Source organism: Convolutriloba macropyga, chromosome 4 (assembly GCF_964194025.1).
Source record: "Convolutriloba macropyga chromosome 4, txConMacr16.3, whole genome shotgun sequence".
NCBI lineage: Eukaryota > Metazoa > Xenacoelomorpha > Acoela > Convolutidae > Convolutriloba > Convolutriloba macropyga.
In genome coordinates, this window is record NC_134471.1 from 52,797,611 (window position 1) to 52,825,188 (window position 27,578).

At 32.9% G+C, this 27,578-nt stretch overlaps 1 protein-coding gene across 1 annotated transcript in view; it reads left to right on the forward strand.

The window, feature by feature from the left end:
• Nucleotides 1-466: 466 nt before the first annotated feature.
• The window catches only part of LOC142338101 (uncharacterized), a 143,786-nt gene continuing 116,674 nt past the window's right edge, over nt 467-27,578 (forward strand). The window contains exons 1-2 of the mRNA XM_075387732.1: nt 467-1,851; nt 9,686-9,850. Of these exons, the coding sequence (XP_075243847.1) occupies nt 1,728-1,851; nt 9,686-9,850 (289 nt within the window). The 5' untranslated portion in view covers nt 467-1,727. The remainder of the gene's footprint in view (nt 1,852-9,685; nt 9,851-27,578) is intronic.

Consider the following 27,578-nt stretch of genomic DNA (forward strand, 5'->3'; position numbering starts at 1 on the left):
TTTTTTGTAATCAATTTCTACTTTTCTGTTTCGAATAAGAACTGAGATAAAAATTGTACTTAAACTTTCACCGACAGGTCAATTTCTCCATGTAAATAAATTTCACGCTGAGAAAACATTTTAGCTACATCGAAATATTACAAAGCTATATTGGTTAAGTATGCAGTTTATCATTATTAACGATGATAAGTTATAAGATTACTTTTTTGCCATTGTTTTTTAACCTGGAAATGAGAGAATACGGAACATGTAATCTTACCTCACCCCATTTTTTCCTCACTTCAGGATTAAGTGGAGGAATTTTAATAAAAAATGGAAAATCTCGGAAATTTTTAACAATTGGTTGTACTATAATGGAAAGAATCCTGAAATACTGTAATGTGATTGGCTGAAATTACGATTAGCATTTACGCTTGTGAACAAAATACTTGATTTTTTTGTTCAGTAACGTATAAGTATTATGTATAACAATAAGGTATTGCAATAAAGCCGAAATATATAAAACACGGCGGTTTTAGATCGCAGAATTAAAGGGAACAATTTAGCGGTAAATTTTAAGGAATTTGGGATTAATTTTGGAGGGAAGGAGTTTTGGGAAAACGGGAACAGATATATCGGTTACTTATTGCCACTTTTATAATACTCCAACATTTGCCTCAACAATATGCGCCCTTAATATCTAAATTTACCCAAAATATCAACTGAATTCGCCTCAATTTCCCCCCGAATTATAAATTGCTACTAAAAGTTTATTTGCCGCAATAGTGGTTTAAATTTAATCTCGGCATCAACTTTACGGTATAAAAAAGATCTCCTTTTTATTATTTTGTTATTATATCCGTTTCGTTCAACATTACCTTTTAACTTCCGGATTTTATCATTTAGTACTAATAACTAGTAGTAGTATTCACTATTATAATTTATCACAATTTTTACTACCTGTAAAAGGTTGAAACTTTCTTGTCAGTGCAAATCTAAGTCCTGTTTAAGTTAAGTTTATTTTTAACTGTCTACCGTGTTTATTCATTAAGACCACTGAGCATATTTTAGCCCCTTAGCTAACTAACCATTTTGCCCGTTAACGGTTTTCGCCAAATTAAATTTTATCGGGTTGGGTAAAAAGTTGGGATGTTCGTATGCCCTTGAGATTTGGCCCATCTTTGACTGTCTATCTTTAATGTCTGGCTTGAAACCGGTTAAAATACTTGAAATTCCACATTTGGTCTACCAAATTATCGACTTACTCAAAAAAACTTGTAAATTAAGTTCAGCGCAGTAATTTTTCACTGCTTGTTTGTCGAATAATTTACTGCAATAATTGGCGTTTTTAAGTATGCCCTCTTTATAAGAAGTTAAGTATTAACAGCCGTAAAATTGACCTTTGAAGTCATAAGTTTGATTTTTAAAAGCATTAGTAATGTTTGTCAACGTTTTCCCTTTTAATCTGAAATATTGCTTTTCTTCCATCTTAATGTGGTTTGAACTGTTTTTTCCCAGTTGACGAGAACAATTTGTTGTTAATTAGATGGTAGTTATCCCGTTTTGACCAGTTGTTGACATATATCCCTTTTTTTTTAGCTTTATTTATTGCAAAAATTCCGCATTTTACCTCAAATTATGATTACTGGGCTTTTATTTTCGTTTTACTATTTCCATTCCTTTTGAGATTTGACGGAAAAATAATTGAAATTGACAAAAAGGTGCACATTGCTGGCTGTTACTAATCGATGATGGCACTTTTTATACGGCAAAGACCGCGAGGGTTGTGTACGTGGACATTATTTACCCGCAATTACAGATTTTATTGTGTTACATTACTATGTTGGGTGTATAGTCTGTCAGTTGTAACTGGTAAGTGTCGAGGGATGAATGTTCTCGGGTTTCCCAAAATGTAGAAAAATGAGGTAAAGGTTCATACTTGGTTTAAATAATAATGAACTAATTCTTTTTGGTATTCTGCCCTCAATAGACAATATTGACCAATTTTAACCTTTTAAACCACATAATGACTTAATTGCAAAACCTTTGTAAAATAATTCATAGAATCGTTAAACCGTCAAAGAATTGTGGTCAGTGCTATTTTATTACTTGTATCAACATTACAAGTTTAACTTAACACTTCAAATGATTTACCAAATTTGATATTTTTTCCCATTTTTTTCATTGTTCTCTTATATCACAGATCTGATAAAATTGTTCTCTTATATCACAGTTGTATATGCATAGGTGATAGAACCCCAGAATGTCAAACAAATAAGCGTGTTGAGGTTTCAAAATGTTTTTTTATTCACTTGGTAAAATTTCACTCGTGCATTGACAGTTTGAATTATTGTTTTTGGTCATTTAATGCATGGTCAAATTTTACCCTAGTCAGACACGAGCCATAATCTTCTCAAACTCCTCTTGTTGACGCTTATGTTTTTGCAAGATCTTGAAAGATTTTCACAAAGAACACTTATCTTGCAAGATTCAGGATCTGAAAGTTTATCTAAAAAGAGTCCTACATAGCGGAAGACGATAAGCTTCCAAAATCACTGTCCAGTATTTTTCAAGATTTTTTCTGTTTAAATACGTTATAAATTGATTAAAGAACAAAATGAAGGGATCGTTTCTTGTCATTTTGTTCTCCTATTAACTTTCCTATGGCCAAAAATGTTAGAATGAAGAATAGAGGTAGAATATTTTTTGCCGAGTACCACGATTCTAACAGCTCCGACCCCAAATTATATTCATCAACTACTGGCGTCAACGCTGGGAAGACTCATTACTCGAAATTTTCTTCAATGATCAATTTCAAGTAGGCTACTTAGTTTAGGTATTAGAATATGGAAAACCTGTAGCACTGTTGGCACATAGGATGGATAATCTTCGTCAATTTTGTTTTTGAAGGAGATTTTAGGTCAGTTCAGACCTTAAAATTTGAATGCAGATTAGAACTGTACTGATTTTTCCGAACATATTAGTTCCGAATTCACGTACGTACCTTTTTATAATTGGTACCTATAAATAGGCTTTATCCAAATACCTTCTTAAAAATAATAGATAGATACTATGCGAATTTATTTTAATAACTTTAACAGCTATCGTTTTTTTTGCAAGTTTAAGTTGCGATTAGTATTTGTTTAAACTTTTTGACGTTCTGCCCTGCCACTGTAATTGCAAAACATCCCGCATTTCGCACTCTGTAATATGCCGATGACACTTTTATCCAACGGTTAATTTTTACAGCTAGGTTTATAAAAGTTGTCTGATAAATTGTCCATAAATTTATATCTGGCTTTTGCAATAAATGTTTTTCTTTTTAAACGATCAGTAACTTAAAGGAAAGTTTTTCTGATGCTAAAAATATTCATTATCAATGAATTAGGGTATTTGAGTTTTCATGCTCTCAATTTACTTGTCTTTCTTTTTTTTGAAGACCATGTGACGATGATTGTCTTAATTTGTGGTTCCTGCGTAACTGCAGCGGAACAGCATTAGGCCTACAGTAGCCTGTTCTCAGCTGTCCTTTTTCGTTTTATTCCCCACATTTCAGTCTGATCTTTTTATGAGCAGCATTGCTTTTTTGTGACTGTAGCCACCTTTTTTGCGTCTAAAACTTTTACGTGGTACCATCATTGCAGCCAACATTGGTCATGGTATGGTTAACCTGAAGATACTGTTAAGTCAGAGCTCATTCTCACAGCGACAGCTTCAAGGAGGCAGGGACTGTATGTCTTGTCTGTTCCGACCACCAAAATATCTGCTCAACTGGTTTATGTTATTCAGCCAATTTTTGACAGTAGACAGAAGCATAGGATACTTTATTAGGAGCGTTTGTAGCATTTGTTTCGTTTTTTTTTTAGTTGTCCAGGTCTAAAATCTTGAGAGCGTCGACAAAATTCTGAGCTGATTTTGTTCACATTTTCTCTTACTATAGTTAATCTTAAAAAGTAATATCACTTCTTTTTACGAAATCCGTTTTTTTCCGATACCCAATGAATGCTAAAACGCTTGAAATGTTCCTATTTTTAGTTTGCTGGTCAAAGATAAGCCAAATGAATGATAGTTTGCGGTAATGCGGCCCAGTATGTCTATTTTCTGTTTTATAAAATTAACTCAACAGATCCTGACAAGATTGTTCTTAAGAGGTTTAAGCTGTTCCTATTTCTCCATTTTCTGTCGGAGTTAAATTTGTGCAGCATTTGACTCTATTTCGCACTTCTCTTTGTCTGCTTAATTTCTATATTTCAATCATATTTTGCAGGAGTATAAGAAATTTATCTGTTTTTCCTGCCTTGTGGCCGTTTTTTGTTTTTCGTTTGAGTTACCTTTTCAATTGTTTTTACTATCTCATAAGGGGAGAGCTCTGACTGAAAGCAGTTTTAACCCATCCAAAAGTATGTTACGCAAAAAATACGTGTTCTCAAATTTTTATGCAGAATGTCATAATTTTGAACTTTTGGCTACTACGTTTTGCATAATTGGTCAGTTATTATGTTAGCCTTAAATCGAGGCTGTTTTGTTATTTGTGGATTTTTTATGATTAGTGGCACAATTAGAGGCAAGAAAAAGGTCGTTTTACAATTATGTTCACGGTTCTTGTCATTCAATAGTTTTAGCATCAATACATGTTTTAAGATACTTTCAGTTTGATTCTTGAGAACTCAAAGTTACTATTAAAAATGAAATCTAATTTTTTAAGGTCTGCTCTAATTTCTGGTTGTCTGAATTTCATATGCAAGGTATGTCAACTTTTGGTGTGTTTGTCGACTAAATCTTATGAGAAAAATTTTTAAACAATTCACAACCATAGTTTTTTGGGTTGCTTTGTTTCAACTATAGTCAACAGCTATCAATGCTGTTTCATTATATAAGCTGTAGAATACAGAGTTACAGGTCCAGCATTAAACTGTGAAAAACTGTTTTTTAGTTAACTAATTTGTTTTGTTTTTGCTTTTGATAGTTACCATTACCAGGTGATGTTTCTTGATTTCTTTGAGTTGATAAGGGCCTCAGTGCTTATGTGTTTTAAGCCTAAAAAACGATCGTTTCGATGGCCAGAAATGTGAGTTTCATTTTTCGAAATACTGATATTTTTTTGAAAATCGAAAGTTGAAAGTTTTGAAAATTGAAAATCTTTACTCCTCAATTAGTGCATGGTGTACAGTTTCGGGACCAAATTGTTTTTGTTTTGGCATCTGTTTTTGTTCAAAAAGTTGCTTTGCCTGAATTCACTTAATATTTGAACACTCATCAGACTATGTGGCGGCGTTAGGGATGAACATGCACAATTGTATAAGTTTTATTTTTAGTTTCTGTTTTTCAACCTTCAGTTCTACTCACTTTTACATATCAATCAAATTTGAAAATATTGAAATGTAATCAAGTTCTTCAACAATGTTAAGAAAGCATAGGAATATATTATCAAAATAATATTCCTTTTCATTGAAAAAAATCCGTTCAATTTTTTTTCATATACTTTCCTTTACTTTCTGCTTCTAAAAGTTCTTAAGCCTTTGTGATAATTCTGTGTTATTTGAATTGGTTTTCTCATAATTTTTAAAATAATTGGCAGGTCGAGTTTCAAGACTTTGTCGATTACGGCAATATTTAGTTAATTACAGTGATTTTAGGGAACTATTACGATCAGTTGCATACACCTTCTTTGAAGATCGTTGTCATTCTAAGTTTTTTGTTCTGACCCAATTTAGGGGGGGGGGGTGGGGAGAAACAATATGCTCAACTGGTTTTTTTGCAGCCAATTTTTGCCTATCGATATATTCATCGTACAGGATTGTGAGTGGTATCATTAGAAAGCTGATCCATTGTAAAATTTTAATTTAAAGAGACTTTTTTTCGAATTTCGCTTTTTCCGAGGAGTTACGCAGATTTAAAGATTTGTGGACGCTACCCTGTCTTACGTTGTTTTGTTCTCGTCTTTCATATATTTTGCTTATATATTGATCATTTTCTATAAAATCTGATAATATTTTTTCTGATCGTCTCATTGGTTTCACTTTAAAGGTAAAAGACAGCCAATAACGTGTTTGAACCAAAACTTTTTGCAAATTTTTATTAATCTGCATTTTTCTTTTCACAAAATTTTCACAAAAATGGCATCAAATATGCCTTTTTAGCCATTTTTGTTCAGATTGACCGGTGGTGCAGAAAAAAAACTGCTGACACAATCTTCTTTTACCCAGATATGGGCTAATTGTACATCCGGTTCATAAGAATGTTTTCAGGAAATAACATTTTTTCGGTCTTTCGCTAATTTAAACTAATGTTCATAAATGCTTAAAAAGTTTATTAAAGATACTTTAAAATTTTCGGGTGCCAAAAAAAACTCGTTCGTTCACTAGAAGACTAGAAACCAAATATTTCTGAAATGAAGACGGATTGCGGGTTATATTTGGTCCAGTGCTCCAACGTACGTTTCAAGCCGTAAACCGATTGAAAATTTTTGACCTATTTTGAAAAAATAAGTAATTTTCAAACCTCACCGTCAATGAAATGCATAACGCAGTAAACAAAGTAGTACACTCACTGAAACACCAAAAACCACCCAATTGATATTTTTGTTCCCAACCACTTTAGAAGGAGAGGAAAAATATGCTCAACTCGGTTTTTTTTGTTCAGTCAATTTTCGCTGTTTGATTAATTCATCGTACATGTTTGTGAGTGGTATCATTAGAAAGCCTGCCAAGGGTTAAATTTCAAAAAAAGTTTTTTTTAGTTTGGCGTTTTCCGAGGGGTAACGGAGTTCTAAAATTTTGTGAACAGTAGCTTTTTACCCGTTGTTTTGTTCACATGTTTGTAACGTTTCGTAAATTTTGATCAATTTTTGCAAAATCTTTTGACAAATATTCTAAATATTAGTCTCATTGGTTTTAAGTTTAACGCTAAAAGGAAGTTAGTGAATTGTTTGAACTAACTACTTTGGCTAAATTATCAGCTGAATTTTTGAAATCTCAGCATTTTTTTTAATGGAAATGCCATGTAATATGCCTATTTGGAACACTTTGGCCAGTTTGACCGGTATTGCACACATGAAAACTGCTGACAGCTGACCCAATCTTAGTTCAGTCATATATGGGCTTATTTGACCTCGGGTTTCAAAGAAAGGCTTCTGGATTTAACATTTTCAATGAAAACAATTTTCAAAGAAATGCATAAATTTTTTGATGTATTATGACCATCTATTGCCAAAAATTTGACTCGCAACGTTGTAGAACAATTGCATTTAACAGCTGTTAAGCAATAGCAAGACCAGACTTGGTGTCATCATTGATTGTTTTCAGTGAATAAGGATTCGGCTTGTATTTTGTGTCTGTTTTTTCTGAAGTAATTTTTGCGTTTTTCCCCCCAATTACAAGAGTGTCTTTTTTATCTAATGGCTCAGTTAATAGGAAGTCACTTTACTTTTCAATAAGATAAATTGAATTATTATGGTGTTTTATTAGTAAAACAGGAGGTTTTCATGGCTTCATCAACCTTTTTCTTAGATTTTTAAGGAACTCTTAAGATTTATGGTAATATGAATTGATAAGTATCCGAAATGTATCAATTATGTTTGATATAATGACTTTTTGGTCAAGATAGCTATTTCGGATACAATGGGAAATGAATTTTATTGTTTTTAATGGAAAAAAAGCAGGAGATAATCCAGTCTTGGCCAAGTTGTGGAATTTTTTAGTTCAAAGGTTATTTGGATTTTTATTAGTTGCTACATTTTTTCGAAATATTATTTTTTTTTGCTTTTTTTAGTTTTCTTCATGTCAGTTACAGACCAGAGTGAAATGATTTCAAATCAGAACTCAAGTTCTGACTGGTCTAATTTACCAGCAAAGGGAGGCCAATGAACATACATAATAACTTCAGCTAAACGCATATTGTTTTTTGGCTTCAACACCATTTGCGAAAATTTGTTCGTGAAGATTTCAGTTCTGCCAAGATTCATTGTGAATTTTTATTTTTTTTGTTACTTAATCCTACTAATCACATGTACAAATTGCTTCCTCAGCATTAACAAGTTAAATTAAGTACCACTTTCTAGTTGGTAGTTTACGGTTGTTATGCGTTACGCTTTTAAAAAAATTGTTTTGAAAGAAAAAATGGTTTTTGAGATTTGCCACTTCAAATCTTCTCTCCGCATCTTTTTAGTGTAATCTTTGGAGAAAGAGACCTTGCTTTTTTTTTGATGTGAATTATGAGGAAGTTTTCTTTGCTTTTATTTTTTTGATTTTTGGGGATGATACTAGGAGTTTTCAATTTTTTTTTGGTTTTTGTGAATTTCTAGTTTTTGAGGTTATTGTTTACTCTTCTGTCTGATCCTAAATTAATGCGCATTAATGAAAAGTCCCGTATCACATCAATGTAGTAGAAATAGGGCGCAATTGATTATTTTCATTTTTTTAGTGAATAGCTTTTGTCTTGTCGGCTGCTATACCGTTTCCTCACGAATTGAAATGACTTTTTGATTTTTGCCTTTAGTTGTTCCTTTTGTAGTCGTTGAGCAGTCGGGACAATGACAGGTCTCAATGGTTTTGTATAAAAGTGTAAATGAAGACTTTGCCTTCTTGCTAATTGCCTTCTTGGCTTTGAATTTAGTTGTCTTCAGAAAACATATTTTCTCACTTTGCGCTTTCTGATTTCTCTCTAGTTGTAAATATTGTCAATAGAGAAAGTTTGCATATCTTCTCTGGTGAAATACAAAACATTTGGTTTAGTTAATTCTTTATCTGATGCTATTTTGACTTTTTCATCAGGTTTTTTAAGAAAAAGTAGACAGACATTCAGTTTTGATCGTCAGTAATGCTTGTTGTTTTAATTTGATTTTTTTGTTTGCCTTGTCTTTTACTCTCCTAATGGCAAGTTTGATCGGTCCTCTAATGAATTATTGTTTGTTTTGTATAGTTGTTAGAGCTTGCAGCGATTTTTTTTGAATGCATACACTATTGTTTTCCTATATAAAGTGATCTCGTCCTCATTTGGGGACAATTAAGTCTGAAAGGTGGTTGAGCGGAGTCGGAATTTTTTGTGCAGACGCTCATTACCGAGCTCTCTTTTTCATTTTCTTGCCAAATGCCAAAATTTTCAGGGTAACTTGCTGTACATTTACATTTTACTGCACAGTTCTTGAAGTTAAAAGCTTTCATATGACTACTGGACTTTCTTTTCTTCACGTTGTTATTTTAAACAATTTGGCTTATTGATTTCGTTTTTAGCTGTTTTACTTATTACCACTAATTTTTGTAGCACTGACGCTACTTAGAAAGTTCTAAGAAAATTTGGCTGCACTTTTTTCAAATATTTGTGATTTACTCTGGATCCAAAAAGTTGTAGAAACATTTCGAAAAATAGAATATTATGAGCATTTAGTCTCAAATGGTGCAATAAACTTTGTGTTGCTCTTAAGTGGCCCAAAAATTAGTTTCATATTTCAAAAATTTCAGAGACCAGTTCACTTTAAGCCGAATGCAAAGAAATTTTTTATGAATTACCTTCAAGAACTTTTAAATGGTTTTAGAAAGCAGTTTTAGACACCGATGAGGACTCTGTTTTTTAATTGGTTTAAAGCAAGTTATTAAAGAAATTCGGAAAATTGTGCTCTGCTCATCGGGAAGAACAGTGCCGAAGATTGCCAAATATTAAAAGTCCATTTTTTCAGATATTTTCAGGTATGCAAATATTTGTGATTCAGGTGAGCCAGGGTTACCAGATGTGATAGTGTACAACAAGTACCCAGTGTACTTCAAAGAGAACCAGGGCTACCACAGGGACTCCAGTGAGTTCTGGGTGTACGGGGAGGACAGGCCGGAGACTGTGAACGAAACGAAGCTGGAACGAACACCCGACACTGGATTGGGTAAGTCAATCTGTTCTTCATGCTAAGTAGTTGAGAACTTTGAGAGAGAACAAGTTAATGAAAGTTATGCATAAAATAAGCTTTGTCATAGCATGACAAGAAATTCTATTTTTTCAACGTAAACTTAGCCGGAGAGATGAAGTGTTGAGAAAAAAAAACATGGAGATGTATCTCAAGAGATGAACGATCTCTATTATCAGAGTTGCTGTAATGGTTATCACACTAGGATAGCCCGTTTGAGATGCTTGTTTGAATCTAGTTCTGGTCGTGGTCCATTTTCAGTGTAGTTGCGCCTGCTTACCCCGCCCCAACATTAGTTATATTTTCGTTTGCGTGGTTATTGCTGAAAACTATGAAAAAAATCTTGGTGAAAATTAGCGCTCAAAAGTTGCGGGAAAGGCACTGAATTTGTGAAATTTTATTACTCTAAGTTTTTCCCTTCATTGTTTGACTCTGCTTTTCAGTACTTTTCAGCCCTCTTACCCCAAAAGTAAACGCTGAAATATTGCTGAAGTTTTACTGACAGTTAGAACTGAGTTCAAATGCATTGGACCAGTTTTTCAGTAACATCGAGAAATATCTCTGCGGAAATGCCGCCAAAATTCTAGAACGTAGTTGACTCAATCGATTGTTTCGTCATCCAAGTGTTATTAAAGGTACCTGTTTCTGAATTAATTGTGCTTAAAAGCAGCACAATCTTGTCTTCATGTTTTTCTCTGATTTTTGCTTGACTTAGCAGTTTTTATTTTTTTTCTATCAGAAAAATGGCTCCCGCTTTTGCCAGATTATTGAACCACAGATATTTTTGAACATGTCTAAGAGTCGTTTTCACTAATTAAATCGCCAAATAGGCTGTATCTCTTGCAGTGCAGTGTCTCGCATGAACAGCGTGACAAAATGTTAAAGGCAGTGAAAAATTGAGGGACATTTTGCATCTCCAACAATGTGAAAACATGGATCAATTTTTCAGTTCAAAGTAATTTGAAAAGTTTAAATACACGAAGTTTAAAAAACACATTTTAGTTTGAGTTAAATCAAATTTAGAACGTTTGAGTATTCCCAAATTTAATGATTTTAATAACTTTTGAAATTTTTTGTCCCCTTTTTAAAATTTTTTGTATAAGATATTCTTTATAAGATATTATAAAGTCGCCTATTAAAAAATTGGAAAAATTCTCAAAATTCCGGAAATGAAAGAATTGGACTATAAACTTTTTTCAACTTTGGCGAATTTTAAGTCATTGCATTCTTGTTTTCACCTTTCGCTCTGTTCATAAAGTTCATCTGTTATTTGTCAAAAAAATTAGCTATTCTTGTTATAGGTCAACTTAAATTTGAGCAGTGAACACTCAAAAACAAGAAAGAGAACTTGAAAAGGTTCTTTCATTTTAGAGAGTTTGATCGCAAGTGTTTTTGGAAACGTTTCAGCTGCCTATCAAAACGTTACTCGACCATAAAGATTCGCCTATATCTATTTTTGCTAAAGCGTGGTTGTATTGTTTTCGTTCATATCTAGTTTAAACAATGCATGATCAGATATTTTCCTTCACATCATTATCCGCCAATGCGCGATCAGAATTTTTTTCGTTCAATAAATGCGTGTCACGGAAGCGTTCATTTCCAGTTTTAGTGTCCTTGAAAATAAGTGCAGACTTTTTAGAATGGCAAGTTCCGACTGGATTATAGATCTTCATCACCAATATATTATTAGGTTGTTTTCAGCGCATTTGAACTTTTGAGGGTAATTATTATTTATAAAGATTGTAGCGTTAAATAAAATACTGAAGTTGATTTTCATTTACTTTGAGCTAATTATATTTTTAAAGTGAAGGTTGAGTTTGTACCTTGGGGTAAAATTCTTTCCCGAGGTTTTGACAATTTATGGCTTGTGTCTTTTGTTTATTTATGGAGTATGTTTTCAAATGACGCCGCAGAATATTTGAATGGAGCTCAATAAGTTCATAACAATCCAAGTAACTTAAAAGAGAGATAAATTTAAATAAATTGGAGTAGCTTAAATCAAAGAAACCTTATGTAATCAGAGCTCCTCTTATTAAGGGAAATTGTTTAGAGCATATTTATATGTATCGAAATTGCAAGCTTTCTGGTTCAATTCATTACACATTCATTAACAACAAGTTTTCATGATCTTAAAATCGCTTCATATAAGATTATTCTTGCACATTTGTTGCATTTTGAGTACCGCGCTTCAAAATTTTGAGGAACATTCATTTTCAACGATTGGCGATGTTTTCTGGTTGACAAAAGATTTATCCAAGTTTTTTTAATGCAGCATTTTTTAAATTAACTTTGACTAGCATATTGAAATTTAGTCAATTTTCAACAAAGGTTTTGAACCAAAGGACAAATAACATTACAAGCTTCAGACATTACAAATTAGACCTACTTTCAAAAAAAAATGGCTGCGACTCAGATCAATTAAAAACATTACATATACAAAAAAAACCGGGAGGCTCTGTAATGTGCGTTCGCACACAATGTTCCGAAATCCGCTACTCCATCTTCATTACGACGCAGAGGTATAAACCAAAATTCCCGCGTTAGTAAAAAATGCGCGAAAAAAATACATAGAATGAACAAAAATAGGAGACAAGTTTTGTGCCTTATTTTTCGCAAAAGTCATTTTTAAGAAACTGAGATACCTTAAATTTGTAAAACAGGTGACAAGTCTTGTGGCACGTTTCTGCTAACTTTAGAGGAATCAATTTTTCACAATAGATTTGTCTCTAAATCGCAATTGAGCCTAATTAAAAGCGCGCTTTGGAGCATGCAGAAGCAAATTAAAGATTTATTAAATGAGCAAGACACCTGTAAACCTGTAAGTAGACGCAAAATTTTTGAAAAAACTGAAGTAAACACCTCAATTGCTGAATTCAAATGCAAATCACCCATTAAATCAAATTTAGCAAGAAAAAACCGTAATTATTTCACATGTGATTTTTTACCGAAATTTCTCTCTGTCTCAGTCCAATCTTATCTTGTTATGGACAAATAAGAGGAGTTAATAAGTTGGTACAGGACAAACCCTCGTTTTATAGATGAAAAATTTACCCAAATGCTAGATTTTTTGATGAAATAGCCAATTCAACCATAGAGCATAAGAAAACAAAAGTTGAAACCAATTTTTTTCAGAATTTATTTTGTTTGTCGATTTTAAATAAAATTATCTCAAAACAATGATGCTTGATAACAAAAAAAAGTCTAAAAAATCATGAAGAAATAAGGAAGTGACGATCAAGAACATCAGCTGATGCTATTTTATTTTCCATCAACCTAATAAACGCGCAATAAATTTGGCTTAATTGCGGATTATAGATACATTCAGTGCGAAAATTAGATACATTCTGTGCGAAATAGAGTTAATTTGCTTGCGAAAAATAGATACATAAATCGAGCAGATTCGTGATACGTAGCCGGTAAACAATAGGAGACACTGCTTGTATCTCAAATTTGCCGTTATAATTTGGACAGTTTTGCGAACACGGGTTGCGCAATTCCCTTCAATTTTGCCTGTTTTTGCTAAAAGTATCTATTTTTCGCAATATTGTTGCAATTTCAATATAAAAAAAATGAACAAGAGATATGCAGATCGGGCAAATTTGCCAGTCGAGATTTAAGTATACCTATGTGCTGAAAAGTTTTTGACCTAATTGTCTTCCAAAAGAGGAGGAGAGGAAACTTTCAAGGATTTACATCTATATCGAAAATAATTGGTGTTTGAATAAAAAATTGTTTTAAGCTTAGAACAACTGATTGAATTAAATCATCCCACTTTAGAGGGCCGAGCAGATCAGCCAATAACGAGACTGAGGGACAAGAGAAGCAAAAATCAAAAAACCGAATCTAACATTAATTGCAACCAAAACTCAATGTCTATTTTCTTTTTAAAAAGCAATAAACAAAGTATAAATAGCAACACAATAAACCTAAATTGAACAAACTACTGTGTATTTAATTTTAAAAAATATTACGGCCTGTCCTTAATGAGACCAGGTAACCGGTAGACAAAGAAAAAACATGAAGGACAAATTTTTTTTAGAAAAATGGTAATTTTTTTGAAATACAATTAGTTTTATTGATTTAATAAAACCATTAAACCATTAGCTATCAACAGTCGTGAAAACCAACAGCTGTCATCTAAAGTTTTTGACAAGGAAGATTCATCTGAAACTCCAGAAGAACTAATTATTCAAAATATGTCTTGTATTCGTCGTTCTTGTATTAGTCGTAAGACTAATAACAAGAACGACGAATACTGTCAAGAATATAAAAAATTCAATAAAAACTTGCTAAAAATTTTTTTTCAAGCCTTTAAATTCCTAAGCTGTAAATTGAACAGAAATTAAATATGTATAACTAGGTCTGTAATCAACGCCAATGGGACCTGTTTTAAGTTTGCCAATGTGACCGTATTTAATAGAACTGATGAAAATTTGTCATCTCTTTTGAATTTAAGTTTTTCCAGTTTTTCCTAAATCTTTCCAGCCTAGCAGTATTACCTTCCAGCTACATATTTTGGTAGTTGTTTCGTTGAGACACTTATTTTTTGTTATAAGTTTCTGATTTTTAAGTTTCATAATCGCGAAACGACCGATGCTTGGCTTTAAAAGATGCTTTCTGTCGATTCTCTGGAGAGCAGTTAAGAAGAATTTCTCTGTGTTTTGGTCTTGAACTATATACTCTTTCCTATTTTTTTCAAAAGGTACCATTAATGGCGTACATTTTAATGCAGATCAATTTATGTCATGTTGGTAATAGTTGAGGGCGGGGCAGTGTTTTCCCAATTTTTTAAAAGCGTCATTTTTTCACAAATTTTTGGGGTTGTTCACATTTCTTGTTTCATTATATCAGTTTGATGTTCGACTTGAACTTGCCCCTCAGAGGTTGTTTAACCCCATTTAGAACATCATAAAACAAACAAACATTAACATGAACAAACAAAACAATCATTTTATATGCTGTTTTGGTGGCTAAAACAAAGTGAAGTGGAACTTATTAAAAAGGGGTGTGTTTTTGTGACTCATTCACGCGTATCCTCCTTACGCAATGAGAGCTGGACTTGCATAATATCTTGTAAAATAAGCGGATGACAAGTTATATAATATACGAAGGTGTGATCGAGTTGCATAAAAAGCAGTCTTGCCTAACAGGGGACGTATCAGTTACATAATAAATATGCAAAAAGGATAATTGATTGAAGGATTGAGCTGAAAGCGGACAATGGTATTGCTATTACTTTGAAAAATTGTTATAAGGGCTAGTTCTTATTAAAAAGTGTTTTCTTATTTAGTGTTTTCTTGTTTCATATATATATATATATATATATATATATATATATATATTTTATATATATATATATATATATATATATATATATATGTGTGTGTGTGCGTGTGTTGTGCGCGTGTGTGTGTATGGGTGTGAGGGTGGCATGTGTAGGAACGGGGGGGGGGGGGGGGGGTTGGAGAATATGAGCGGGGTTGTTGATAGGTGATACTTGTTCACATGGTGGTGGTATGGCGTGCATGGTGGCTGTTGGCTTGTTGTTTTGTAATAAGTAGTTGGTTATGAATTGTAAATTGGCGTTGTTTATTGAACGTGTTTGTTCATTTTGCACCTTTGTTTACCTCCCCTTCTGGGCTTAACTGATTTTCACTCACTCTCACTCTCTTTTTCTCTTTCTCTTCTTCACCGTCCAACATATTTCAAATGAGAGAAAAATTCAAGAATGTTCTAAACGTATCTCAAATCATCTGCTGTCTCATTTAGACGAAAAATGAAGAAATATATCGTACTTAAAAATTATTGTTTATAAAATGTTCTGCGAATAATAGTTTTTTGAAGAAGATCGTAAAAATTTTGTTGTTTTTCCTGTTTTGTTTGCAAAACTTCAAACAAAAATAAGAAATCGGTTCATTTTTTTCCGGCTAATTCTTTCCCCGGTTATTTTATTCAGATCCTCTAAGCAATCGAAATAAAAATGGGCATTTAGCTCTCAAAAATGGAACGAATTTACATATGAACATCATTCAAAAACCCTTTTGTGGAAAAATAAAGAAAATTGTCCGATAATATGTTTTTAATGAGCTAGCGTGCTCTTATACTTCTCTTCTCTAGAATTTAGGATTAACACGATCTCGACTATTTGAGCTGGGCTATTTTTGGCTGATTAGCGCCGGGCGAATATCAGACACGAGATTGACACTTTTGGGAGGATTAAACCCAATATCACCCAAAACCCAAATTGCCCCCCCCCCTTTCACCACATAGCCTTTCATTCACTCTTTCACTTTGCCTTTCACTTTTTAACAATTTCACCCGTTGCAAAACCCGTTAAACAAGCATTGTGTTGGACATTTACACATATTTGTGAGAGAAAGCTAGTTATCTAGACCAGGTGACTTGAATTTGAGCTTCAGGAGGGTTTTGATTTCCTTGTGGTGATCTACTTAATGCGACTAAAGAATTAAATACTTAAAGATAGACTGGCTTAATTCCAGACTAAAAAGTCGAGAAAGTTTACGTGTCAAATCAGCTTCAAAGCTTTGAAAACTTCTGTGCGTTAATGTGTTTACTACAAAATGCTGCACTGGTAATAAATACAAGTATGACTAAAATTAATACGCCTGTTTATTGAACACTAAACTGAACTAAATAAACTAGATTTTGACAATGTCATACCTTCTCAAACAATTGTTACCATATTCTTACGTTTTATGTGTTTTTTGGTAATTCCAGAAAATTGTCAGATAATCGAAATGATCCGGAAGAATATATGGTCAATAATAACCTCGCTTTACAGCTTCGTCTATTGGAATATTCAAAGCCTAATGAATCTTTCTACTTCAATAGTTAGTTAAATATTAGAAGCAAGGATGGTTATGTAAATTACACTGAAGCAAACTAATCTTATGGTACTGAAGAGGGTGAATTTTTTTTTTAAATTTAGATTTTACGGAAGTTTAACCTCAATTAATATGCATCTGTCTAATTTGATGTTATTTTGTCATCAGAACGGAATTCCCACTAAACTCTAAATTGACCTATAAAAATGCTACATTTTGTTCAAAAATGGTTTTTGTATTGTTTTATTTGTTTTGCAGTGTACACACTACTTGTCTAGACACATTTATCGGAAGGTAGCTTAAACTGTTAGATGACAATCAACAATAACAGATTTTCCTTGCTTGAATTTTGGCAAAAAATAGATTTCAAATTGAATTTTCTTTAACCCTCGCATATAGTAGTGATAGTAGTTGTTGTCCGGATCAATTTGTTTGCAAAGTGCCAATCCTAACACTTTTTGCAGCTGAAAGTAATCAGTTAGTTTTGTAAAGCAATTTCACTTTTTTCTGTGCGTCCTGAGAAAAAACTGTATAATTATTCATAAAAAAGATCAAGGTTGTAGCAATCAAGTTTTTCTGGCGGTTTCTCAAAAGAATTATTTGCGTGAACTAAAACTTTTTGTTTATCAGGAAAAACGAATTCAAATCAGACATGCTCCAGTATGACCCAAAGAGATTCCATTGTTTAGAAAACTTATTCAATTAGAATACTGGACTTCCAATTTTTTAATTCGATGAAAAACGCCGAAAATAACCGAATTAAAGGCCGAAGTGAACTTAAGACGAAGTTAATGAATCTTTTGTGAAGTGATCCCAAACCACAACATTATTAAACGCTACAATCGAAAGAGAGCATAGGATCTACAGTTCATAATGCACTCAAGATCACCAAAAAAGCATAATATGTCCTCTTTGTAGGCATCGAGGAGTTGTCGGCCCCACTCGACAGCTGTATATTCCTATACCTATCTTCAACTTTGGGATGCTGTCCGAAGAGCTGTGAAAAAGTTATCGTTCATCGCAGCCAGAGGTAATTTATAAAAAAAATTATTAGAACTGTTCTGATTGACTTCTTCTTCAAAGTATAGATATTCTGCCTGTCTATGCTAAATGTTCTTTGTTGAAAGCTTTATGCTTACGGGCTAAGACGCAGTTCTCTAGCAAAATTTAGTTTCTCTTTTTTGCTGTAATTATACATGATAATGATGTGTCTCAAATGCTTCCCCAGGATGTATAATTGAACTTATTCATTTATTTCAGTTGATAGTCATTTGTTTTAATGACTTTCAAATTAATTTTTGAAAAAAAAGATTTTATCAACCGTCTCTTTTTTGCGCTCATTTTTGTCACAATTTACCTCAATCTCACTAATAAAATTTCTCAAATACTTTTGTTGATCCACATTTTTTGCTCTCTGTTAGTTACATGTTCTTGACTGAGGGCTTCTACCATTTAATTTCATTTAAAAATTTTGAGATTTATATGCTGTTCAGTTTTGTCTTTCTTTTTGTTGTCATTTCTCCGTAGTCTTTTTATAATGAAGACCCGTTGGTGTTCAGCTGAGAGGTAGGTGATGATTTACAGTTCTTGCAGGCAACTTCTCGTAAATATAGTTCCTTAAACACTGTGGCGTCGTAAAATTGTTTGTGAAGTTTTGGGATCTGCCTGAATTTGTTACGACATTGTAGTCTCGAGACTTACTCTTATCAAGAACGGGCCCAATTGGCTTACTGGGGTGTTGTAACCTAATTCATACCTGGCCGTTGAAATCTAATGTCTGTTATGACCTCTGAAAATATTTGTTTTCAAAAACATATTAGGATTTTTGATCTTCTTCATTTTCAAAGTTTTTTAGTCGATTTGTAGCTTAATTTATTTAAAGACAGGTCATAAACCGTTTCCAGTGAGCTTTAATTTTGTTTTATACCGGATTGAATTTCAACCATTTGTTTTCGGCATGTTACAACGAGATTTCATAAAATGTTTGAGATTTTTTTTTGTACTTTCTAAAGGATTTTGTTTTCTCTTTAAATTATAACATTAATGGTAAATCCCGTTGGCTTTGAAACATTTCGTAAATTAAAACTTTTAAAGCTTTTAGAGACAAGTTTATCGTTTTAATGATTTCACTGCTATTTTCGCGCAAGATCGAATTGAACTTCAATTTGGTTTTTGTCGGTGTAGTCATATGATTTAGTCATATGATGTACACTGGATAATAATAGATCTCAATTACTTCCTATGGAAGTTTTATAAATTTTTTTACTGATTTCAGTTATTATCTGAAACGTGTTTTTGAACTACGCGCCTTTTGCTCTTTTCTGTCGACCTGTTGCCCAGTCGATTGAGGAAAGATCTCATATGTTTTCTAAAGAAGTATAGGCTATTTTTTTTTAGGTTCTATCTGATGCGAGTTTGATTTTGTTATGATTTTTCAATTATGGACATCGGGGTTTGGTCGTAATTAATGTTTGTTATTTGATTTTTGTTAATGTCTTTTCTAGTAGTCCCTAGTTCTAGTAGTTTCATCGGCCCTCGAACGTGGCATTATTTTAATTCATTAAGGGTTTATTGAGCGATATGCGTGTTTTCGAAATTTTTCTATCTCTTCGAGTTATGCATCGAGTTCTGGTCATAATTAGTGTTTGCTATTTGATTTTTATTACCTTCTTTTCTACTAATCTACTAATTAACAACAAGTTTCATCGGCCTTCTAGCGTGACCTTATTGGATTCCTTTTATGGTTTTTTGAACGATATGCTTGTTCTTGAAAATTTTGTATCTCGTCGTCATTTGGTAGCCAAATAAGTCAAGAATGTGGATGAGCGGGTCGGAACATTATGTGCGTACGCACATTACCGAGCCTTCTTCTTATATATAGCTATTCATGGTGCACGATGTCAGATAGAAAAAAATGAAGTTGCGTTTTGCGCCGCCAAATTTTTGTTCAATTAGAAATCCACTCTGTAATTGAGATTAATTTTGCGTCATTAAAAACTATTAGTTTACGCTTGATCAACCATAATAGTAGCAGTAGTCGCACTTGTGGAAAACGAATTTTGTCCTAATCGGAATACGAACATTTCGTCTGAAACTGTCTACGAAAACAATACAAAACAGAAATTGCCAATTTGTACAACTAGTATTTTATCAACCTCCACCCCCACTTGAGAATAGCAGAAATTACCTGCGAGAATCGTTGCTGGCCTTTTCACTCAATTACTTGCAGACTAAATAACTCTTACTCAAGATTATTAACCGGTTGCATTTCTAAATGACAAGACGACAGTTTAGTCCTCCTAAAATATTCTGGAGAACACGCAAGGGCTTGTTTCTGGTCGCCAATGTATGCGTGGGTAAATTTTAAGAGTAAGTGTTGGAGTGGAGTTGAATTGGGTTGGGGGTGGGGGGGGGGGAGTGCTGTTGGAGTTATTCTTTATTCTTTAGGCAAAGTCTAATTGACAAGTTGTTGTCAGACGTCATTTTTCCACTATTTTCCCTTCTGTTTTGTTATATATTTTTAACGTTGTTTGTTTGCTCAGCTTTGGCCGAAATTAAATTATATATCAAATGTTATTGACACTTTCGAGATTAACACGATATCAATTTTCACGTAATTCGGAGCAATGCAGATACTAACGGCAATTTCACGGAATTCAAATAAAGTTACCATGTTTGTTTTAAGTTTTTCTGAACAGAACGTATAATAAAATGGTTGAGAATTTTAGCGAAATTTTTTTGAAACTTCAATAGACAGGAAGCCCATTTTGACACCTATTTTTTGTTCAAAAACGCTCAAACAATCCTGTGAGTTTTCAGAACTTTTAAACTTTTTTCTAATAAACAAGAAAATAGCTTGAAAATAGGTCACAAAAAATTGTTTGGCAAAATCAACTGCTGTCGATTAATTCTATAAACTGATTTATTTATCAAAAATGAAAACGAGTTTTACAACTAAAGAAATTGTCAATTCACTTTAAAATATATAAATTGAACCACTATTTAGTTGAATTTTTAATAAATTTTCCATCAACCATTTGCTTACTTTGGTTATTATGTTTGCAAGTTCAAATATTTTCTTTCGGAAACAGTATTCAAGCCCGTTACCCTCAAGTAAGTCTAAGTAAAAGTAAGCCGACATAAAAGCAAAATTTACATAATAGTTATGTACTATTTTAGAAAAAGTACATTGTTAACATTGTTAGCCTTTTTAATCATTCAGATTCAAAACAAAGTTTGGTATTTTTTTGTAATCATTTCCAATGGTTGCGAGCTCCAAGCAGACATGCTTCCCATCCGCTAAGACGCAAAGCGCCCGCTGGACCTCCAGGGACAAGCTATAATAGCACTATCTCGAAATTTTTTTGGCTAACTTGACTTCATTTTCGAAATTTGACTTACTTGCCTATCGGCTTGCTTTACCGCAACCCTTCTATCCAATTCTATATATGCATACTCTGAAATCCGTTTTTTAAATCAAAATCATATGAAATAAAGCTCTGGGTACCAAGCAATTGGACAATAAGATCTTTAAGATCCTCTTTTTTCCTATAAAAACGAACATCCAAAATCACGAGGTTATCTTCTTCAAAGTAATAGAATTTGAAATGAATTTGTTGAAATGAAATAAAATTCATTTATTGAGTATGATTGTCAAGCCGTCACATTTTATTTGTTCCAAATGACATTTAGGAATTCAAAAAGATTTGAAGCAATTAAATCTAAATATAGATTTTCTGGAAGCAAAAATGTAAGACTTTGTAAGAAAACGATCTTTATCTGACCCAATCGTGAAAACACAATTAAGACAATGCATTCCAAGTGCTTAATAAGAATAACTATAAAAAATAAGTTGCTGCTCCTTTTCACAATTCGATGTAAGGGCTGATTATTAATTATTTGTCTTAATTTTGTATGAAAAGATCAAGCGCAAGTGTTGTTTCAAAACACTTATTTTCTGCAGACTGATACGGATTTAGCAACAGGACGCGCATGGCGTTCTGAGAGAAAAGGCGAAACGGAAAATTTATAAGTCTTTTGGCGTTTGTTTTTTGAAGGATTCTTACCACAATTGTTTCTTGTGAATTTTTTAGTGTAATGGCTTTTCAGTGAATTTCTAGACATTCGTTTCCCCCTGTTGCTTTTTATACATATTTTTGAGAAAAATTGAAAGTGAATCTTTTCTTACGCTTTACATTGTGGAAATTTGTTTGTTTTGGTTAGGAATCCAGGTTGCTTTTTTAGAAATTTTTCTTAGAAATTTTTCATAGAAACTAGTTTCCAGTTTTTTAAGATGCAAAGAAGCAAAATCTTTTTTGTTTGTTTTTCTGATATATTATTTTTGAAGAAAAAAAATTAAAACTTGCTATGCTTTATGAAATTTATTGGAATCGATACAATGCTGATTGAAAATTTTTTTCAGCCTAAAATTGGTAGAAGGTCAAAACATTTGGCTAAAATAAAGTAAAAAAATAGAGCAGGTAACAATCGTGTTGTCAGGTTTAAAATGGGATACAATCGTTTTTATTTGCGAACAACTTTTTGGCCGAGTGTTTGTATCAAAACATTTTTCGATTGTTCATTATGACTCATGAATGAATTTTAAAGTTGAGAAAATTTCGATGAAGTTCATATTTCAACAAATGACTGGAGGTTTCTGAGTTATCAATCAATTATTTTATGATTACTGGTGTCCATTCTGTGCCGTATTAAAATTTTGAAAGTATCGTTGTTTGATATATGATTTTTGTGTAGCATAAACGATCATACAGAAAAAAAATTGTTGAAAAAAAATTGCAGGGGAAAAAATCACAAATATTGTCTTTTGATTCATTAAGACTATTTTTTTGTCACTGCTAGACAGTTCTATACAAAAAGAAATCTGAACAAGATTCAAGTCCATTCAATAAAAGAAAATTTTTCTGCCAATCAAAATATTTGATATGTGGAAGATATTAGTGTTTTATCATTATTTAGCCGTTAAAAAGACAAACAAGGGCATTTATTTAGTTTGTTTGACTTTATCCTTAGAAAAATAGAACAGAACATGAGCATTGGAGTGGAATGCTTAAAGAATTTCGCGTCAACTTTTTTGTGCCGGGTTTAAGGGAATAATTGAAATGAGCCAAAAATAAATAACTGCGTTAAATTTTTCCTCGTGCGTTTCGCAGATTTCTTTCGCTTTTGATTATCCTTTTTTTTGCTTTGTAACCCCACATTTCCTCAATTTGAGATAGCAGTTTTGTTGCTAAAAATGTCAAATCGCTTTATAGGGCGCGTCTGATAGTCACCATGAAATAGGAAGAAAGGTGTAAAAACTTAACATAGAAAATGTCCTAAACAGAAAATGTCGATCAATAAATCCTATTTGCAGGTTAGTCTCCTCTTTTCACTTGAGTGACCTGTCGTTTGTTCAAACAGATGATTGAACGATATTTCCCTGTTTTGTTTACCCTTCACCACTTTCTCCCTTTAATCAAGCCTTGCCACGCAATTTTGCACTATTTTGCCCGCAAGACTTTGTCCGAAATAGCCTTGAGCTATTTTCCCCCTGTTTGTAGACGCAAAAATCGATATATACTTCCGTGACTTTTACTCAATAATTTCACATTTTATTCACATCTCTTGCCATTTTTTTCGGGGTTGAAAAGATTTGAAGTTGTCTTGTTCCTGAAGAAATTGAGTCATTTCCCGAAATCTCATTTAAGGCAGCCACATTCCCATGTATAACGTAACCTGAATGCACGGGGCTGATTAAACACAGGTGTTCAAATAATCAGACATCTCTCTAATGCTTTGAGTCACGATATCAGATCTTGAGGCTATTCAGTTCTAACAACTGTGATCAGTGGAATTCTTAAACAGGATCTGTAAATATCTCATAGTATAGATGATATTACTGATTAGTTATCTGCTAACAGTATAACTATAATTTAAGAACCAACGAATTGCAGAAGTCTTGCTAGTTTGTACACATATTGATGTTATCTTGCCATGTAGTAATACGTTATACTCGACCCCCCCCCCCCCCCCCCCCGCCAAGTACGTTATGCGCACCCAGTCAAAAACAGAAAAGATCCAAGGTTTCTTATCAAAGTTTTGGTTTACGTTGCTTACAAATATCGTAGCATTGACAATAATAACTATTTATCTCTTAAACGGAACGCTTCAGTTCTTATGTTACTAAACATTTCGTTTCGAAATACTTAAAAATCGTGATAAATCCAGATCATGGATCGTCGAAATATATCACGTTGATCTATCGATCTTCTTTAGCTCATAGTAAGCTATAAAATTATAATATTTTTTATCAGCATTTCTGAGTTACTCGTAAATGTCAATTTTCTGAAGTTATGCCCACCTAACGTTTCCACTAAGTTGAAATCACAAAATTTAATGACCTTTCCGAGCTAAGGATTTAGATTATTTTTCCTTACAGATTAACTTTGACACCCAGAATTCCAAAATATACCTGTAAGTTCCGTCTTACATTAACCCTAGATTTGATCAAGCCTAGGAAAGTTTCATTTTACAAACATTTGGATAAATTAGCGTTTGGAGGGGTTAAAGAGACGGTTTAGTTTATAAATTCTCAATTATCTAAACGTGGGCGTGTTAAGTTTGTTGACAATGATTTGATTAGTAGTCGATTGAAAAAGTTTATCAGAAACTCGACAATTTATTGCGATTGCCAGCATTAGTTTAAGCAAACATAATGACAACTTTCTTTTTTTCACGGTGATTTTTTTTCACGCCTGATTCTGTAACTAATAATTATTTCAGATTAATCAACTCTTGTGATAAAATTAGCTGCATAACTTAATAATGAAAGATTTGTTAACGCCCGAAGAACACAAAAATAACTTCAAAGAGTTCGGTGGCGCGAAGCCTTTATGGTTGACATGGTGACATTTTTGTCATAAAAGTTCTTTGCAAATTTGCCCAATTTCACTACAACGAAAACCATTTTTTTTGGTTTTGTCAGAGTTTAGGGAGTTATAAAAAAGATAGTTGCAGCTGTCAAAGTCCCCCAATTTTTTCCCGCCTTTTTTAAAATTTCGAGATAAATAGTTTACCAGTTTTGTTTTTTGTCGTGTCAGTGGACAAATTTATTTTTATATGTGGAGATGCTTTATTTTAAGTTATAAAAATAATTTAAAGCTAGTGTGACATTTTTTGTTCAAAAAATACTACCAAAATAGAAGAAAAATGGCGGTATCAAATACTACCAAAATAGAAGAAAAATGGCGGTAACTGTAATATCTGCTACGCTCTTTTTCGAAAATTGTTTTTCACTGTCTTCGAGGAAGGCAAAAAATGAAAAGGTGTTCCTACTCATATAGTGAACTTAATAGTAGATATTAATAGTCCAATAGAAGCCAAGAAAACATCCAAAGTTCACGAGGCAATTAAAAATCCGAAATATCAATAATAAATTTTCGGAATTTGGAAAACATAGTTTTATTACGCTCGTGTTTTCCTGCATGGGAAGCGCAGGGACATCCGCAGCACGCCTTATAACCAACTAGCTATACAAATTTTTGCAAGAAAAGACGACAACTATTTGGACGCAACAACATACATTTGGATCAAGATAAATTCCTGCGCAGTGCAATTTAATGTCTCAGAGACTGCCGTGGTACTTAATGTGAACTTGACGCGTTTTTTGCGGTAAATTATAATACGCTTACGTAATTTCTCAGAGTGGGGACACGCTGTTCCGTTCATTGGGTGGATCATACCCCTTTTGAATTCATTCTTTCTATTTATTCCCTATGCATAACAATAGAATTTAATATGCTCACTGTAGAAAAAATTAGTTTCACTATTTGACATTTTGGATTTTTTCAAAACGCTTGATTTTTTTCACTTTCAAGATTGATTTATATAAACAGAAATTGTTTATTTTTTACTGCGGATACTCTCGACGTGAAAAAAAAACAAATATTATGTTTTTTTACTTCTGGTTTTCACCAACCAAGATAGCATTCTGCATATATGCTTTTCAGCTTGCTGTTCATAAATTTTTTATCACAATTTTGAAGTTCAAATTTTTGTGGTGAATATTTGTGGTAAAATATTTGTGGGATTTTTTAATTTTAATTTTGTTGAAAAATAATTGTTAACTGAGCCATCAAATGGGTAACAAAAACTTTCAAATTAAAAAAAAACAACAATCTGGCTGCTATTGCATGGGTTTAAATTACTAATGCGCACGAAAATTCGAACTATCTATTTTTTGAGGCCAAAAAGCATTAATTTTGTTTGTCGCTAATTAAGTTTCTGAAGTTGGATTAACAAGAACACCCCTTTTTGTCCGAGGTCGTCAGATCAATTTACCCAATATGCCATTTTTCTCTGCAAAATTTGAACCAGACTGGTTGGGTCTGGCACCTCCTACAGGGTTGCACCTCTGCGCGTTCATTAACTTTTATCAAGATCAACCAGTTCCTGGGTACCATCTGATATCATCTGATTTCCAAAACCCAATTTATCGCTAGGCAAACTGGTTATCCAGGCAATACCAAAAATACAATATAATTTACTCTTTCAAATTGCTTTGCATTCACTATTGAATGAAAATGGGTTTATTGCTGTGTGTTTTGTTCACACATGACCAAACACAGACAACGGCAAGCCTTAATCGCCTTTTCAAGGTTATTGTCTAGATAAGTCTATTTAGTGGCTTCTGATCAAATTCCATAAATAAACCAGATTATCATTTTTCTTCCCATATTTGATGAGAAAATATGAAATTTTAAATCATGGGGAGAGCTAATAATGTTTTTAGGGAGAAGGATATTGTAATTATTTGAAAATGTCAATTAAAATTTTGATGTCTAGATGATTTTAATTTCAGAGAGATTTTACTATTTTAAGACTCGCAATTATTTTCATTTGGAATCAAATGAACTTGTGTGCTCCTGAGAATATATCCAAAGTTATGTTTATGGGCCATAGTCTAATTTGTTTGTTAAATAAATTGTTTGACACCGATGCCATGGCAGCTAGAATTAATTTTCTTTGCCCACTTGATGAGAACTCAAGGTTGTTCCAGTGGGTTACTGCTGGCTGTGAAATGGGGTGGATAAATCTATTTTTTTCAAAATTAATAATTGAGATAAAAAATGAACTTAGATCTTCGCAATTTTTTAGGGAAACTTTTTTCCGTATTGTTGTTTTGGTCTACCAGAACAGAATAGCTCAATTTGAACGGATCGAGCTGTTGAACTGGAATATTGTACAGTGTTAAATCACCTTGAAAAACAAAAGATTTTTTTCTGCAGCTAAAATCTTAACCAGTGAATGGTAACCAAAATAAAGGATTAAAAGACTCAGGTATTTTGAATTTTGGGACAAGTCCTGGTTTCCTATAAAAATTTGCGCACATTTTGATCCCTGGATTTTTCGTGAAAAGTCTTAGAGGTGCCTTAACACACCAGAAACCAAGCTGAAGTAAAACTTTAGACTGTTTTTTTTTCTCCAGGCCAGGATTTTTTCAATGAAGTGTATAATTTGATCTAACTCGTCAATTGGTCGATTCGCATTTCAGATTGTGTTCTTCGTGGATCATCGTATAGTTGTTTCTGAGCTAGGGCCATTTTTGTTTCTGCATTTTTCACTTGGTTCCCGTACTCCATCCAAAATTGGCCAAATTTTAACTGAATTGGAGCTATGACCAACTGAGAGCACAGTGTTGCAAAGATTGCGTCAAGGATGCAGGGGACTGAACCATCAATCATTAGGATTCTAATCGCAGGTCTCACTTCTCGGATCTCTAAAAACGTCGTTGGTAGTAAATAAAAAATTGTTGTGTTGTAAGTAACAAGATTTTTAAGTTTCCTTTTACCAGATAAAGGATA